General features: G+C 42.2%; 1 protein-coding gene across 4 annotated transcripts in view; it reads left to right on the forward strand.

The window, feature by feature from the left end:
• The window catches only part of STARD13 (StAR related lipid transfer domain containing 13), a 375,955-nt gene that overhangs the window by 235,103 nt on the left and 122,172 nt on the right, over positions 1 to 18,680 (forward strand). Inside the window, exon 1 of one of the 4 annotated variants that reach the window (XM_075592133.1) lies at positions 15,884 to 16,051. The exons of the other annotated variants lie outside the window; for them this stretch is intronic. Coding sequence (XP_075448248.1) covers positions 16,018 to 16,051 — 34 coding nt within the window. The 5' untranslated portion in view covers positions 15,884 to 16,017. Of the gene's footprint in view, positions 1 to 15,883; positions 16,052 to 18,680 lie in introns of those variants that run through there. 4 annotated transcript variants of the gene reach the window in all.

The following is an 18,680-nucleotide window of genomic DNA, read 5'->3' on the forward strand; positions in this document are numbered from 1 at the left end:
TTTTTTATAGACTTCGTCCCTTCCCAGATGAGCTTTCAATCTGTTTTTTGGTGTCTGAGGCACAGAGAAATAAAGTGATGACAAAGAGCTGACACCAGAAATTGAGCCAGTGTCCCCTGATTCCAACCCAGTATCTGGTTTACAGAGTCAGTGTCTTCACTCGCTCCTTCTATAGGGGGCAAAAGACAAATCATACTCAGTTTATGTAACAGCTGATGAGAAATGGGAAGCACCTTTCCATGTTGTATGAGAACGGATGCCATGTATAGTAATGCCATGTACAATAGTTTTTTTTTAGTTTAAAATGTTACCTCTTCCTTGCCATTTGCATTTCAGACCCCTCTTTCAGCAAACAGTTTGTTAAGATGGAAAACAATGCATTGCACTCTTTATTATTCATTATTATTTATTTAAAGTTGGGTAAGTTTGTAAAGCATTTCCCTGCTAAATAAGTTGTTGCCACCAGCAAAAAAATTGGAAAACTGAGGGCGAAAAAAATAATACAATTTAAAAGCTTCTTTACAGTACAGCTTCTGTGTGATGCAGTATCTTCTAAATCCTTTCTTTAGATGATCTTGCCTTGTATGTCTTTATTGTATTGTATGTCTTTATTTATATAGCGCCAAAAGTGTACTCGGCGCTTCACAAAGAATACAGTACAGGGAATTTAAAAAATACAATAAGTGCAGCAAAATCAGACAATGGGAAAGAAAATCCCTGCCCCGAAGAGCTTACAATCTAAGCTGCCTTTCTACTGATATATTTCAGGAAACTGGTATTGTTTCTTCTATTTCAATAACACGCATGTTAGTGGTACACTGAGCACTCTCTGTCATGCTAAATTGTTATGTATCTGTCGAATTAGCAACACAGTGATTTCAATGTCTTTTACTGTTCTCAGATAAATATTGGTATAAAGAAAATGATGTGAGATTATATCTTGTGCCTGAATACTGCAGGGCCCCATGTTTGTTGCACTAGGCTGTTTCCTAGGAAATTTGGAAAATCAATCAGTTGATGAAGTTCAGGAACCGGTGATGTGTGAAGGATACCAGTTCTAGATGAGGCTCTGTATTCAGGAAGGATATTATGTAACGCAAACAATCTGTGCACAAGACTAATTAAGTAGCATAGAAAAACAGTTGCTGCCCATGAACACACCTAGAATACATATTCAACATCAATAAGAACAGCCTATGTTAAAGGAAGGGCGGACAATAACATTGTATGACAAAAGAGCACATATACAGTGTGTTAAGACAAACTGAGACAATAGAAAGGAGGTCTCTGCCCCAAGGAGCTTACAATCTAGAGTACCACCTACCAATCAACATTTTTTGGGACAGTTGTATGAATGGAAGCCTTCAAAATAAACATATGACAAATAATAAAAATATAAATATAAACCAAATGAAGATCCAGTGATATGAAATGATATGAAGTATGATTGCACACTTTCAACTGTATAGTGTCACTGACTATTAATAGGCCTTTCCAAACCTCCAAATCCCTATCTTGTCCCAATATACTACAGTCTTTATTAGAGATGTGAGAAACGACCCAAAATGTAGTTGCAAAACTTTTCACCCTTATTTCCAAATCTTATTCCTGCCAAAACATTTTGCAGAACTTTAAAGAGCTAAAATTATTTTTGCAGAAATCACACATTTTCAGCATCAATCTGCATTTTTGCCAACACATTGCAACTTACTCAGAATTCACAAGTGACTAAAACAATGTACATTGCTATTCATTTATTTGCGAACTTCCAACCAGACCCTGAGAAAGTGGAGGAAGCGTATAATACCCACCGACTTACATCCCCTCCCAAAACATACAGAGGGATTCCTGTGACCACACCTGAGAGACCTGGGAAATATGCTAATTTAAATAGACTTTGAATTTTCAAATCAGCTTATTACCCAGAAACTGTATCTTGGGTGTGTTCACTAGTATCTCTCCACATGTTGCATAGAGAAGTGTTTTGAGGGGAATATAGGTCCTCTACCACTACCACCACCACCACCACCACCAAAGCCCTTTTTAGGGTCTGGATGGAAGTTGGCAAATAAATGGAAAGCAATGCACATTGATTTACAGTAATGATTAGCAAATCACTTGTGAACTCTGGCTGAACCACAATTTTTTTTCTCACAACCTCATGTGAATATTTTGCATAACTAGTCTTAACACACTTAAAGCAATAGAACAACTTATAATGTAATAAAGTACTTTACTGTTGGCTGTTACTGGGTAGTTGAGGCACTGGAGAAAATGAACATCTCAGGCAGTGTGATGTTCTTCAGACTTTCTCTACTTTCGTTTTATTTTCTTAAGGATGTAGCTGTCGGAAATGCATAAAAAGAATCCGTACTTACTACTATTATGCGTTTTACATATATATATATAAAAACGATATAAAAATTCGATATATAAAAACCCATGTACTCTATAGAAAAAAATATATACCTAAGATCAAACACTATGCTTATTCCATTGTAAACAGTGATGATTTTTATGTCAATTCAGTAACGTGTATGTGTGTGTGTTTATACAATATATGTACACTGTACATGTCTGACTACATTTCATGTACTAAATGTATCTATTTCTAAAATATCTTGAAAGTAATGGAAGGATTAGAAAACATATTCCTGTAAATATATTGCTGTTTTTAGAGGTGAGAAAACGCGATTTGTTTTATTAAGATTTTATTTGCAATAATTAAACATACAGTAGCCATACATTTTTAGACAAAAACATTGTTGAGCCTTTTCCCTGAGTGTTTGCTAATTTCCTTAATGTCTTAAAATAATTATGTGTGGGTGTATTAGTAATTTGGGGGGGGGGGTACAATTTTGTTACAGTTGGTTGCCTTTCAAGTTTGTGATTTTGTGTGCGCTGAATAATTTTGATTAATTTCTTTAATGATCACAGTGAGGGTTTTTGTCACTTTTGTACCCACCATAACTTTTTCATGTTTAATAATCACCAAACGCCAAACTTTATTTGATTCATAGTCACCAATGAACTATTATCCAAGCACCGAGAATAATCTTCGGTAAAAATAGAGAAATATTCTCTGATCAACGTCTAAATGTATCTGTGAAATGAAATGATTAGAAGCTGAGAAATGTGTTTACTTGTCAGCGTCCTTCCCCATGTGACCTTTTAACTTTCCATACCACAGGCAGCTTTACCTTGGCTTCAAGCTATGGGGTGGAGCTCGGCTTGTTCTCTGTATGTATAAAGCATGCATGTGTACGAGCTCCAGCCAAGTGTGTGTTAATAATTTATCACATTTTGTGTAAAGTAAATACAATGCAACTGTTTTACGTTCCGATTGAACATGTCAGAAACTGTAACGGCTAGAACTGAACACACCCATAATTTGAACACAGGAAGACTGTCCACATAGGGGAAAAGAGAGATTAAACAGTATCTATATTGCAAACAATTACAATCTAAACTGAGAAAGGGAGCCTGGGGTTGAAACAAACAGATCTTCAGCTGGAAAATACATATGTCATACACAACAATTTACAAAGCCTATAGCAGACTGCACAATAAGCTGTTTATGTTAAAGGAGCACGTGCTCCCCAACATTTTTTTTATCCCCCTCCCCCCTCTAGGTGGGAAATAGTGGGTCTGCAGAGCGTTAATTTCAGCTCTGGGGACCCCCTGGTCCCTGAGATACATACCTCTGTAGGGGGTCCTGGAAGCAGCTCTGCCGGTTTAAATGTCCTGGTCACGCGGGCCAATAGGAAGTTGCAAGGGATGACATCACGGCTTCCTATTGGCCCTTGTGATGCGCTAGCTTTAAATACGCCATTTCGATAGCCCCACATAGCCCTGACGGTGCTGCTACAGGCCCTCCCTATGGAGGTATGTATCTCGGGAAGCAGTGGGTCCCCGGTGCTGAAATGAATGCGGTTCAGCACCGGAGACCCACTGCTTCAATCCTATTTTTAAACAAAACACAAAACAAAAATAAATCTTAACACTGCTTTAAAGAGAAAGTGTTAACATTATAAACAATATAAACTTGTATCGTCATTCAAATATTCAAAAACACTTTAAAATTTCATATATAGCGGTTACTCCCTCTGGGAGTAGCGATCATGTGATTGTTTCCTGTGATGTAAAACTATGTTACGTTTGCGGTCAGTGCTCATTCCTTTGGTGCGTTGATCACGAATGTGCCCCTAGAAAACAAGAAAACCCTGATCGTGTATAGCATCACAAGTGCCTCCAGGGTGCCACCCTTGATGACGTATGCTGTACCTCCAGGGCACTGACGGGGTTAATTTGGAATGTGCCCATTTAACAGAGCAACGGGCTATGCTCAGAGCTATATGCCCTTCCTTCTAAACCCTTAGACATTGAACTGCAAATCCTGTGAAATCATATCCATATCGGTTGTGTTACATTAGATATGGGGACTAGGAAGGCAGAATGATCCATATGTTTTCCATGCTAATGGTATTTGTCTCAAAACAATTTTTAGGAGATGCATTTATTGTTAGGGCTTATCATAAATGGATTTGTATACCCTTAGTACTAGAGGCATCAATTAATTTCTGTCTAGTAAAGTACTTCACTATCTTTGTTATATATATATATATATATATATATTTGCTGGCAATGCATCTTAACCCAGGCTGTGGTGGAAATATAGGTGAACAATAGCGCTCATGCAAACAATGATAATTAAAAACCTGTGATTATATAGTCCAAAAGGTAGTCCTGGAGCTGCCCAAAGAAGTGGATCTGGTATCTCCTAACCAGATTTGGTAACGTGGGAGAAAAACACCTCCTGTGGCGCTGAGGCAAGGGTAAGGATGAGATTGTAGACAAAGTTCTTCTCTGGATGGATTACCTCAAGAAAAAAGACAAAACATGCAGACACACTGCAATAGTGCATTACCCAGGGACAACAAGGATATAGAATAAAGAGAGCAATTTAATACATTTTATAAAAACACATTATAAAACACAATGATTTCAATAAAAAACTTTCTGTGCCTCTGCACTAGAACAAAAATTCTTGAAACTTGCTCCGCTTTGGTAAAATTGGAAACCTACTCACCAGAAGTGACTAGGACATAAGCATTTGTATAATGGTCTTGTCAGCAGGTAAGCGGAATAAGTGCTTTTCCTAGTCTCCCTACATGCGAACTATAGGATGTGCTCGTTCCTCTTTTCCTAGGCTATGACCCAATCAAATCTTAATTAATAATACCTCTGAAAGAAATACATAAGACCGCTAGGTCCAGATCCACAAAAGGGGGCTAAGCTTTCGCACGCCTTTACTCCCAATCATTACTCCGCCTTTTTGTGGATCTGGGCCTTAAAGTATAAATTCTATATACTATGAAGAAGCTGGTTTCAGCTAAAAATCCCCATTTACATCAAGTGTGAGTGGCCACTTTGGACTATATAGAATGTTCTCCTTAGATGTGGTGGTAAGGCCGCAGCACAAATCTATTACAAATATTTCGCATTAAATCAATACAGTATCAAAACGTTTTAACCCAATTACAGACATTTTTTATTTTCTTATGAAATTAACCTCTCTACTCCATAATCAGCAATGGCCCCACCCCCCAGACATGAGCAAGAGGCCAAACTGCCATATAAACCTAAGAAACAACCCAAACCATCATAAAACTATTGTAAACCCTACATTTTGTATTTTAACTCAATTTGTGATGTGCTGCAGCAACCCAAATCCCCACACTTCCAATATATAGAAGGGAGAAGGGAACCTGGTTCAATTCCCGGTGTCGGCTTCTTGTGACCTTGGGCAAGTCACTTTATCTCCCTGTGCCTGAGCCACCAAAAACATAGATTGTATGCAGCTCCATTGGACAGGGACCTGCGCCTGCAAAATGTCTCTGTAAAGCACTATGTAAAACTAGCAGCGCTATACAAGAATATTATATATATATAAATCAAAAATGAATAGACAATACTGTTCTGTGGCTAACGAAATGCTTTTATTTGTGCGAGCTTTCACGATACCCTGATCTCTTCTTCTGGCGATGTTACAATGGATAAAGCAAGAAAGGGTTTTACTTAAAAACAGTGCATCTTGGAATATATCTGTGACTGTGTGTGTGTCAGTGTATACAGCACTTTACAAAAGTGGTGTGTGGGTAGGTGTAGAAATGTAAGAGGGTGTTGCAATACTATAAGTGTGTGTGGATACTATGTGGTCCCTATTGGTATATAGGGATAGAATTACATTTACATATGTATGTGTAAGAGACAGCTGTGTGCGCATTCATATAGCACAGTATGTATAGACATGGCCTTTAGCACTCATGGGAAGAGAGTTCTCTTGTTTCAGGGTAGTGAAGCTACTCATGAAGCTGCGGTCTCGGTTTAGGCCACCGCTAAGTGTCCCAACAGTTGCATAAATTTGTATTCATGCCACCGTCTCTCTTTCAGTGTTCTAAGATTACCTTTGAGTATGGCCACCTTCAGATCGTTCATCTTATGGCCAGAGCCAGAGAAATGTTCGCCGACAGGACTGTCTCTTGTTCCGCGTGTGATGCTGTGGCGATGCAGATTCATTCTCTTGTTTAGCCCCTGTCCCATCTCACCTATGTAGTAGCAGCCCCCTGGGCATTTCATGCACATGATGAGGTGCACGACATAGCTATATATATATAGAATTCAAAGAGGGTTTTCACACGACTGTGTATATATATATATATATATATATATATATATATATATATATATACACACAGTCGTGTGAAAACCCTCTTTGAATTCTATGGTTTTAAATATCAGGACATAATAACAATCATCTGTTACTTAGCAGGTCTTAAAATTAGGTAAATACAACCTCAGATGAACAACAACACATGACATATTACACCGTGTCATGATTTATTTAACAACAATAAAGCCAACATGGAGAAGCCATGTGTGAAAAACTAAGTACACCTTATGATTCAATAGCTTGTAGAATCACCTTTAGCAGCAATAACTTGAATTAATCGTTTTCTGTATGACTTTATCAGTCTCTCACATCATTGTGGAGGAATTTTGGCCCACTCATCTTTACAACATTGCTTCAGTTCATTGAGGTTTGTGGGCATTTGTTTATGCACAGCTCTTTTAAGGTCCTGCCACGGCATTTAAATTGGGTTGAGGTCTGGACTTTGATTGGGCCATTGCAACACCTTGATTCGTTTCTTTTTCAGCCATTCTGTTGTAGATTCGCTGGTTTGCTTGGGATCATTGTCCTGTTGCACGACCCAATTTCGGCCAAGCTGTAGCTGTCAGACAGGTGGCCTCACATTTGACTCTAGAATACTTTGGTATACAGAGGAGTTCATGGTCGACCCAATGACTGCAAGGTTCCCAGGTCCTGTGGCTGCAAAACAAGCCCAAATCATCACCCCTCCACCACCGTGCTTGACAGTTGGTATGAGGTGTTTGTGCTGATATGCTGTATTTGGCGAAAACCAAACGTGGCGCTGTGCATTATGGCCAAACATCTCCACTTTGGTCTCGTCTGTCCAAAGGACATTGTTCCAGAAGTCTTGTGGTTTGTTCAGATTCAATTTTGCAAACCTAAGCCATGCTGCCATGTTCTTTTTAGAGAGAAGAGGCTTTCTCCAGGCAATCCTTCCAAACAAACCATACTTGTTCATTCTTTTTCTAATTGTACTGTCATGAACTTTAACATTTAACATACTAACTGAGGCCTGTAGATTCTGAGATGTAACTCAGGTTTTTTACAATTTCTCTGAGCATTGCACAGTCTGACGTTGGGGTGAATTTGCTGGGACGTCCACTCCTGGGAAGATTGGCAACTATCTTGAATGTTTTCCACTTTTGAATAATCTCTCTAACTGTAGAATGATGGACTTTAAATTGTTTGGAAATGGCCTTATAACCCTTCCCAGATTGATGGGCAGCAACAATTGCTTCTCTAAGATCATTGCTGAATGCTCCAGACTAGCAAACTGCTAAAACGTCGGCTTTTATAGAGGTGGTCACACTTGCTGATGATCAATTAATCAAGGGCATTTGATTAGCAGCGCCTGTCTGCTACTTAGCATCTTAATTCCTATAGAAGCAGTAAGGGTGTACTTAGTTTTCACACACAGCTTCTCCATTTTGGCTTTATTTTTGTTACATAAATCATGACAAGGTGTAATATGTTGTGTGTTGTTGTTCATCTGAGATTGTATTTACCTTATTTTAAGACCTGCTAAGGAACAGATGATTGTTATTATGTCCTGATATGTAAAACCATAGAATTCAAAGAGGGTGTACTTTCTTTATCACACAACTGTGTGTGTGTGTGTGTGTGTGTGTGTGTGTGTGTGTGTGTGTGTGTGTGTGTGTGTGTGTGTGTGTGTGTGTGTGTGTGTGTGTGTGTGTGTGTGTGTGTATGTATATATATGTATATGTGTATATACATATATATACACAGTGGTCGACAAATCACCAAAAAATCTACTCGCCCAACAAAAAAATCTACTCGCCACCTGGTACCAAACGTGTGATGCCTGGGCCGATAGGAGCTCGCCACGATGTTAAATCCACTCGCACATTGTTAATATGTCTTGATATGTAAAACCATAGAATTCAAATGGGTGTACTTTCTTTTTCACACAACTTAGATATATATATATATATATATAAATATATATATTTAAACAGACAAAGAAAAAACTGCGCCCCTCAGGTACTGTCTCTTTTAACACTTAGATGGTATATAGCTGAATACTTTTAATGCATAAATCCGAATGATTATTTAGATGTCAGCAGTATTATATAAATAAAAAATGAATATAAAAATACACACAATATTAAACACAATGTAAAACTAAATTAGTGTGAACTAATGACTAAATGGTTCAAAGAAAAAAATATTGCATTTGAAAATATTGCAAACAATAAAATATAAAAATCAATAAAAAACTATATAAAGAAAAGAAAATAGTCCTGAATATATTAAAAAAATGGATGATGGCTTTTTTGTCGTTTTGCATATATATATATATATATATATATATATATATATATATATATACACACACACACACACACAATAGAATTTGTAAGGGGGGCGCGGGCGGTTACAGAGGCCCCACGCTCTTCCCCACAGCATTTCAATTAAATGCCGGGGAGGTGTGAGGCTTCTGCAACTCACTTACCTACCTGCTCCCGGCTGGGTCTTTGGCGACGCGTCGCCATGGCAACGCGCGGCAAATGACACGGCGAGGTCACGTGACGTCACATGACCCGCAACGTCATTTGACGCCGAGTCATTGGAGGGGGGGGGGGGGGCGCGAACGCTGCGGCTCGCGGGCAGGGGGGGCGCAGTTCAAGAAGTTTGCGCACCCCTGGTATAGACAGTCTCTTATTTTCTATAGCAGATGCCAATAATACAGTGTTGTAAACTACCATATAGAAAACTAGTCAACTGAAAAAAGAACTCAGTAATGTGTGTTAAGAGATACAAAATAGCTGTTTTTGACGTCAGAGATACATTTTGAAAACCTCTCTTATTGTTAACATATCCATGTATTTTGCAGATTTTGGACTCTATAGGGTAATTAATTGAACCATGATAGTGCCGATCGGGGCATTATCACACACAAACTCCCCGATCAGCACTATTACAGTTTAATAAATAGACCCTATGGGACTTATGCTATAAGCATTCATAAGCCGCTTATCGAGCACTTATCGGCCACAATGCCTACTGCAATTCTGTGAGCCTCGATAAGTGGGCGATAAAGGAACGAATCGCCAAATTTTTCAGCCGTCAAAAAAAGATCGCAGGGTGAGCGGCGATAAGCCACTTATCGGCAGCTTCTGAAACTCGTGCAATTCTAGTAGCTGCGATTAGGTTATCGAGGATAATCGCAACTCTAGAATGGCAAGTTTCTCCCAAAATCCTGGCGTGAGGCTGGTGAGAAGCTAGAGAGGCGGCGATAAGGGACTTAGAAAAAAAATTAATGCTTTTTTCTACATCGGATTGATGCCGGGAGTCTTCGGAGCTGATTTCCATTATCAGCACCGGAGACCCCCGGCATGAATCCAATGCTATAAAATGCATTTATAGGCAACTTCATTACCTTAGTGGCTAACCGCTACGGCAATGAAGGGGTTAACCCCTCCCGCTACCCACCAAGGCCAAATACAACCCTTACCCACCCCCGCTACCCACAATAAACACTAATACCCACCTCCTCTACCCCCACATGATTGATGCCAGGGGCCGCAGGTGTCCTCAGGTGGTCCCCTTGGGTGTCTGGGGTTCCTCAAGTGATCCCCACAGGTGCCTGGGTTCCTTGGGTGGTCCCTGTGGGTGTCTCTGGGGGTCCTCAGGTGGTCCCCGAGGGTGTCCGGGGCCCTCAGGTGGTTCCCGCGGGTGTATGGGGGCCCTCGGGTGGTCATCGCGTGTATCCGCTGGCCTGCGGTACAAATCCTGTGGCAAAAAAAAATGTGCAATACATTGAAATAAATACAACCCCATCCCCCCCCTAACATACAGTAATAGGCAAAATAACTATTATCCAGATATGGATAATAGCTAATTTTCCCATTATAAAATAAAACATTAGCCAGCATAAATAAAATAAATAAACCTTTCTACTTACCCCTGACATCATGAAGGGCGTCCTCATCAGCATACTCCAGGTCCATGTCCTCCGTTGCCAGAATGAATACAAGAAAAAAACAATATAATGGCCCCTAACCCTTCAATCACCTTAGCGGTTAATAACCGCTATAGTAATTAAGGGGTTAACCCACCCTCCCCCGCTACCCACCCGGGATGTCTAACCACCCACCCCGGGACAACTATACCCACCCTCTACCCATTGATTGGCATAGTGATACATCATACCCATATAATATGGGCCTGATAAGCCACTATAGCAGTCAATGGTCTCCCTAATAAAAAAGCATGAAGGCCAAAAATACACAATAATAAAAAATATACACAAGCACCTAAACACCCCAATTCAAGAAATAAATGCACTAGCTAACCAATTAAATAAATGAAAGCACTAGCCAACCAATTAAATAAAAGCATTAGCCAACCAATTAAATAAATAAATAAAAGCACTAATCAACCAATCAATTTAATAAATAAAAGCACTAACCACAGGATTGGTACAGGCCAGTGGGGACCCGCGGAGACCACCCGTGAGCCCCAGACACCTGAGGGGACCACCCGAGGGCCCCAAGACAGCCGAAGGGACCACCTGAGGAACCCCAGACACCCACAGGGACCATCCGAGGTCCCCCAGACAACCACGGGGACAACCTGAGGACCCCCGGACACCCGCGGGGATCACCTGAGGAACCCCAGACACCCACAGGAACCACCTGAGGTCCCCCAGACAACCACGGGGACAACCTGAGAACCCCCGTACACCCACGGGGACCACGTGAGGGCCCCCAGACAACCACAGGGACCATTTGAGGACCCCCGGACACCCGTGGGGACCACCTGAGGACCCCCGGACACCTACAGGGACCACTCGAGAGCCCCCAGACACGCACAGGGACCACCGGAGGGACCACCGGAGGGCCCATTGTCCTGGCATACAACTTTGCCAATTCTGGTGGGTGCAAAACTCCCTTGAACGGAAGATCTGTTTTACATGTAATACACTTTATTAACACGCTGCTTATATTTGACACCGTTGTAAATTGTGCATGTACTGCACTTTAGAACGATGTATGATATTTGTAATATTTCTTATTTCTGCAAACAACTAAATATATTGTAAAAAGGAGAACTATCAAGGGGGTGCTCTGTAGCTTAAAAAATGCTACGTATTCTTATGAAAAGGTGTAGAGCTATTTTGCCATACTTGTGTAAGCTTATTATTTAGAGAGATTGCTTATATGGAGCAATAGTGTATAATCTAGTGCAGGGGTGCGCAAACTTTTGCCCATGCGTCCCCCTGCATGCTGTCCCACACTGATCGCGCCCCCGCTTACCTTGGTTACGGCATCAAATGACGCCGCGGGGTAATGCGACGTCACATTGTTATGGTAACGTGACATCACGTGACCCAGCTGCGTCATTTGACGCCACGTTGCCATGGCGTCGCTGAAAGTAAGGAAAGATTGAGAGGCCTTGCGAGGTTCCCGGCATTTAATTGTAACGGTCGCACCCTCCAGTTTGCGCACCCCTGATTTAGTGCACATATAATAATGGGATGGACTAGCGTTTGTGTCTGGGAAATCCATGGCGTCTATTTAGTAAAGTCTACAAGCTGCAAAACTTAATTTTGAAACAAAACTGTTTAAAACAGCTAAGTTATTTAGGTGTTACCTACAATAATACTCTAAATTTATAAATCTTTGATGCGGTTATCGCACCCATATCTGCCGGTAACTGGCATGTATGTGAAATACAGTCACTGCTGGCCCAGTGGGTATGATGATGATGCCCAGTATCGCAGCTTGATAAAATACGGCCAAAGTGAGAGAAGTTGCTCCGATCACAAATAATTGTTGAACGCAGTCTTTGTTTTAGAATTGCACCATATTCGTCCTAATACTTAAATCCTTTGGAACACTGTGTCTTGCTGGGAACCTTTACCTTTTCTTCCTTATTTTTTGTAAGATACTAGTGTAGCCAAGTTCCCAATAAAGTGTGGGCAGTGGGAATGACTCATGCTGAGTATGGTATATTGTTCATTGTGCATGTTCAATAAAGTTCAGGACTAGCCTGTGTTTGTAAGGGGTATTCTGGAGGCCAGGGTCATGTGTAAGATGATTAGCCCAGATAGTTTCAACTCGGCCCTCTTTTCAATGCACAACAAGTTCTGTATCTTTTCTGTACTTTATTTGGGGAAAGCAGCATAAAAGACAGGCACTTGTGAAGAGATGTTGGTGTTTAGATAATGTCTCTCTGTGGGTGCTTTGTAGTTAAGGACAGGTGAAAAGGGTAATCCTGCCACTAGAGCAGTTACAACAGGTACTCACTCAGCCAGTGGGGATGGTGGAAAAGGAAGTCCCAATGTATGCTGGGTAGCAAGATAGCCTGGGGACAGACCATCTGTGGGCAGAGCAGAGGGGGAGAAAGCAGGCTAGCCCATTTGAGAGAAAGGCTGGGGCTGCTATAGCAACTCACTGAAATGTCTAAGGGAGCCACAACATGTAGCAATAATGTTGCATTTCTGATACAGCAAGCTGCTCGGACAGGGGAAATAACACTGTGTCTATCACACGGGCACTGTGTGTGTGCACAGAGCAAAACACATGCAGCTGGAAATGAGAAACTGACGGGCAGAACTGCAAGGAAGGGGGGGTGAAACAGAAATATAGTTCTTGTTCCATGACAAGGGGGGCCTATGACAGTGAATAGGCCAGCTTACAAGCCACTCCCCAGGGAAGAATGGGGGGTTCTTCTATATAGTGTTGAGTTGATTAAGGGATTGAGGGTGATTCTGTGATAGACTTCAAAGTGTGCAGACACTGAAGAGAATTCTCCTGCTAGAGGAGTGTGCTGAGGCCTAGTCCAATAGGGGATAGGGATATGTGATCCAGTGTATGTATTCTGCTGTTCAATAAACCTCAGTCATAGCAACACCTGGTGTAGTATTTGAAGCATGGCTATAGATCAAAGAAGAAGTGTCCATGAGGTGCGTCCCGAAGCCTCAGGATCCTCTTGGACTGGAGGCGCTGACACCTAGAGAAACACCGTGAGCCTGTCCTGATGCCCTCCCCACAACATCGGGGATATCTCCTGCCTCCTGTTTACCAACCAGGTATAAACAGCAGCCACAGTATACACCAGTAGCAACACCATCTCCCATAGGGTGGGGGAAAGTGGACTACACTAGGTTCCAAAATACTGTATCTTTTATTTATAAACCCTTTCATCGTTATTGCCATGATTCAGGGCCGGTGCAAGGGTATTTGGTGCCGTAGTGAACCCGTCAGCCTTTGCCTCCCCTCCCCCCCCCCCCACACTCACACACAATTAACTTTTTTTTCCTATCTACAGTAACTAAAATATTAAAATGTTATGCTTTATAGATTTTTCTAACATTAATACACACCACCCTCTCTCCCCTTCATTCTCTATCTCCCCTATCTATCTGTCATTCTCTTTTCCCCTCCCACTCATCCTCATTCTCAACCCCCTCTCCCCCTCATTCTCTCTACCTATTATCTCTCCCCCTCTCTCTTTCCCCCTCCCTGTCACTCTCTCGGCTCTCCCTGTCACTCTCTCTCTTCCCCAAGCACTCTCTCTCCTCTCTCTGTCACTCTCTCTCCTCCCCCTGTCGCTCTCTCTCCTCCCCCTGTCATTCTCTCTTCTCCCCTGTCATTCTCTCTTCTCCCCTGTCACTCTCTCTCCTCTCCCTGTCACTCTCTCTTCCCCCTATCATTCTCTCTCCTCCCCCTGTCACTCTCTCTCCTCCCCCTGTCACTCTCTCTCCTCCCCCTGTCACTCTCTCTTCTCCCCTGTCACTCTCTCTCCCATCACTCTCTCCTCCCCCTGTCACTCTCTCTCATCCCCCTGTCACTCTTTCACCTCCCCCTGTCACTCTCTCGCTTCCCCCTTTCACTCTCTCACCTCCCCCTGTCACTCTCTCTCCTCCCCCGTCATTCTCTCTCTCCTCCCCCTGTCACTCTCCTCCCCCTGTCACTCTCTCGCCTCCCCCTTTCACTCTCTCGCCTCCCCATCTCGCCTCCCTGTGTCACTTTCTCGCCTCCCCCTGTCACTCTCACCTCCCCGTCACTCTCTCGCCTCCAAGTCACTCGCCTCCCCCTGTCACTCTCGCCTCCCCCTGTCACTCTCGCCTCCCCGTCACTCTCGCCTCCCCCTGTCACTCGCTCGCCTCCCCCTCTCACTCCCTCTCTTCTCTCCATGTCACAGGCATGCACATACACCCACCTCACCATTCTCTGGTCCATGCTGCTTCCTCTTCTGCTTGGCCTCACCCACAGGCTCCTGACACCGTCTCCTGATTGGCTGCATTACCAAGCAACAACCAATCAGGATGGAGGAAACTGCCCAGCCCCCTAGCAACCGCCCTGCTCTCTCCCTGCTCAGGGAAATCCCCCTCCTGTTTAGCAAACACTGCACTAGGCCAACTAGACAGCTTTCGCTCCCTACATCTTGCCTTCCTGAGTGCCGCCTGTTTGACCTAACGATTAAACCGGCCCTGACGTGATTATATCGAGATACTATAAAATACTCAAAAATATAGCATTTTCAGACAATTGATTTCTATTTTCAATGTAATACTCCATATGAACCCCTCTAAAGAAGGTTGCATGTATTGTTCATTTAACAGTATATAAAAGGCTATTCTGTGGAGATTTCAATGGGATTTTTAAAATTGTGATTTTTTAAAATCTTTTTTCTGCCACTTGCAGTAAAATGTGTGTGCATTAAACAGACCAACAGAGTTTTTCATAGATTGAGTTATAGTGTATAGATCTTTCGAAACCTCATGGGTTTATTCTCCCTCAAATGTCAGTACAGCTGTACACATGAACAAGAAACCTACGAGGTTTCAAAAGCACAATAAACTGTGACATCATGTACTGTATGAAAAATTATATTGATAAATGGTCCACTAAAAGGCATCACAACCTAGATTGAATATAGGGTGCGAAAAAAAAAAAATCATAGTTAATACATTTTATAAAAATGAGAATCAACCGCGCTCTGAAGAGGCCCATTTTTGAATGGATAAATAGCAGTTCACAATGCAAAGTTTGTAGCTGTTGACAATTTCCCCATCTGAAATCAGTACTTTTACTACAGTAAGATGCAGAAGCTGTTAAACAATCAGAGAAGCCCATTGGTTCATCGCCCCGTTGTTTCTCTTCACAGCAGAAGGTCAATAGAAGCACTGTACAGCCCCATGCATTCACCATTGTTGGCTTCCTTCTATATAACAACGCACCAGAGCGATTGCAGAACACAAACTTTTATTATTTTACAGCTGTACTATTTTACCAAATCACAAACTCGAGATAAATTACCGGCACCCTTTTACCATGATATTCTGCACTGCTGAAATCGTCCTGGAAGGTGAGTCGTATGGTTTTTTTTTATTGACAAGCATTTGTGGTAATTTATGACTGCAGAGCACTGTATGGAATTGCTCTCAGAGTGAAAATATATTGTTGGCTGAGAGTTGTTTTACAGCCAAGTTTTTATAGTATTTGAAAATGACTTGGCTGAATGAATAGGCAAATTCTAATTTAATTTGTATATTACAAATCAAATCGTGACTATCACAGAGATGAAAGGTGCCCCTTTCTTAGCAGGGCTGTCTTGACTCTTAGGCAGCGCTTCCAGTGCCTGTGACGGCGATGCGACTTCGCCCGAAAACAAAACAATTGACTCTGTCGCCAGCGCTTATAGTAAGCACGACGGCGGCGGAGCGACGTCACGTCTGGAAAATTGATAGCGGGTTAAATTTAATTTTTCAGAGGCTGTCACCACATGTGACAGCCTCTGAACCAATCAATCACCCTGTCGCCAGCGACGTAGCTGAAAGTTAAAGTATAACTTTCGCTACTGGCGACGGCAACGGGTGACGTCTACCGTTGCGGGCACTATACGCGCGGCCTTAGTGATCTTTGGTCACGCAGGAAGTGACCCAGGTCCCGCATGTGGCATTTAAGCAGAGAATCTGCGTTGAAGGAAAAAGTTGCGCTTCCCTGTCACCACCAACACACAGAGATTCTTCCACATGTTCTGCCTATTATGGTTTTTTTTTAGACATTGTGGATGCATAAAGTAATAGTAGTACGATGTTGCATTGAAACGTTTACGGGTTGAAGGACTTCTAACAAAATCAACCAATTATGACAATTTTAATAATTTGCTCTACAGCATGTGCCAATTTGTAAATAATATTTGAACTTTAATTACAATCCAACACTTGCATAAAGGAATCATCTGTTCTTGTGACTGTAAATATAATACAACACAGGAGACATTGGCTGACTGTCCGGTATCCCGACGGACAAGATGATTATCTGAGGATAACTTGTAATACTAAGCATTGCTATAGTAGTCAATTAAACTATTTCATTTAAAAAATGCAAAAATGTGCAAACCATTTCAAACCTTCTATCAAATGTGAAATAACTTTTCAAACAAGTCATAACCTGCTATAAATTTGAACTCTATCAGACGCCTGCTCTTAAGACGACTGCCTTCTGCATTTATGGCTATATCTACATTTATATTTATGCTAATCCATGTAGCTGCATCAATTTCCATCTCTAAGTGAAATATTTTGGTGTACAGCCACGGCCCCTTTTATTCTCCAACACCTCCGTATTTTTTCGGGGATATTTTCCGAATGCCACGCACTTCACCGCACTTCACCGCGTTCATGCCGCATTCACGTTCATGCATTCAATATTACAAGCACTACAATACCGGAGCATATTCCGGAAGAAAAAAAAATACTGCATCTGCCCGCGGTAATCAGAGTGGCGCCGATACGGCCGCATTAGTATAAAGGCGGCCTCCACTGTAGGAAGACATTTTCAAAATCCCATATGAAAGTTACAATTTCCCTTTTCAGTGATTGTGAGATACGTAGCTGAGGAAGTAGAATTCATTTAAATGGGAGTTTACTAGATTGTGATAGAAAATGGTTCAGCTATCAATGTCACCGAGCCAGGGTGATTGTGTCATGTTGTGGAATCTTGGAGGACTTCTGAATTGGGACACCACAAGTAACAGTTTATATTTACTGTAGGCAACATTAACACAATATAGTAATTTTCTGCTGGGTTAACCTCGGTATATAAAGAAAATGATTAGTGCATGCAACTTTCTTCTGAATTAGAGACAAGTTATACATGTATTTTATCAATCAGGCATATATCTAACTGATATAATTTTTACAACTGTAACCTGATCTCTACATCAACAGATCTTCTGTACATGACTAAACCTTGTGTGTTAGAAACAATAGTTTCATTGTAAACATTGTGTAACTTAGCCGACATATAGAAATCAAAAAGTTGCTATTATGAGTGTAAATAACTTGCATCAGCTAGATTTTACAATCCTCTAGCAGGGGTGAGCAAACTTTTCCTCCGTCTGATGAGTCTGGGCTATCTCTTCGCCCTCCCACGCTGCTACCATGCTCGACTACAGCAGTGACTATTGCAAATTTTACCAGGCCAATTGCTTCTGCTGCGGCCACATGACACTGCATGTGACACTAATTTCGGCTAGGTGTGCCGCCTCACCCGCCGCTCTGCTCCTGGATCTGCTCTGTGGGAGAGGGGAGAAGGGGGTGTAAGGAGAGGGGAGAGGAGGGTAGGAGTAAGAGAGGGGGGGGAGTAAGACTGAGGGGAGAGCGGGGGGGGGAAGAGGGAGAGAGGGGGGGGTAGTAAGATGGCGGGGGGAGTGAGAGGGGAGGGGAAGAAAGGGGAGTGAGAGGGAGAAGGGCGGGAGAGAGAGGGGGGAGTAAAAAGGAAGGGGATGGGGGGAGTAAGATGTAGAGGGGAAGGGGGGAGTAAGACGATATGGGTGCTGGAGGGGAGGGGAGAAGAAGGTAGGGGGGGTAAGAGAGGAGAGGGGGGAGTAAGAGAGAGGGGGTAAGAGAGAGGAGTGGGGGTGTAAGAGGGAGTGGGGATGGGGCAGTAAGGGGGAGGGGGAGGGAGGAATTAAGAAGGGAGGGGGAGTA

Source organism: Ascaphus truei, chromosome 3 (genome assembly GCF_040206685.1).
Source record: "Ascaphus truei isolate aAscTru1 chromosome 3, aAscTru1.hap1, whole genome shotgun sequence".
Classification (NCBI taxonomy): Eukaryota; Metazoa; Chordata; class Amphibia; order Anura; family Ascaphidae; genus Ascaphus; species Ascaphus truei.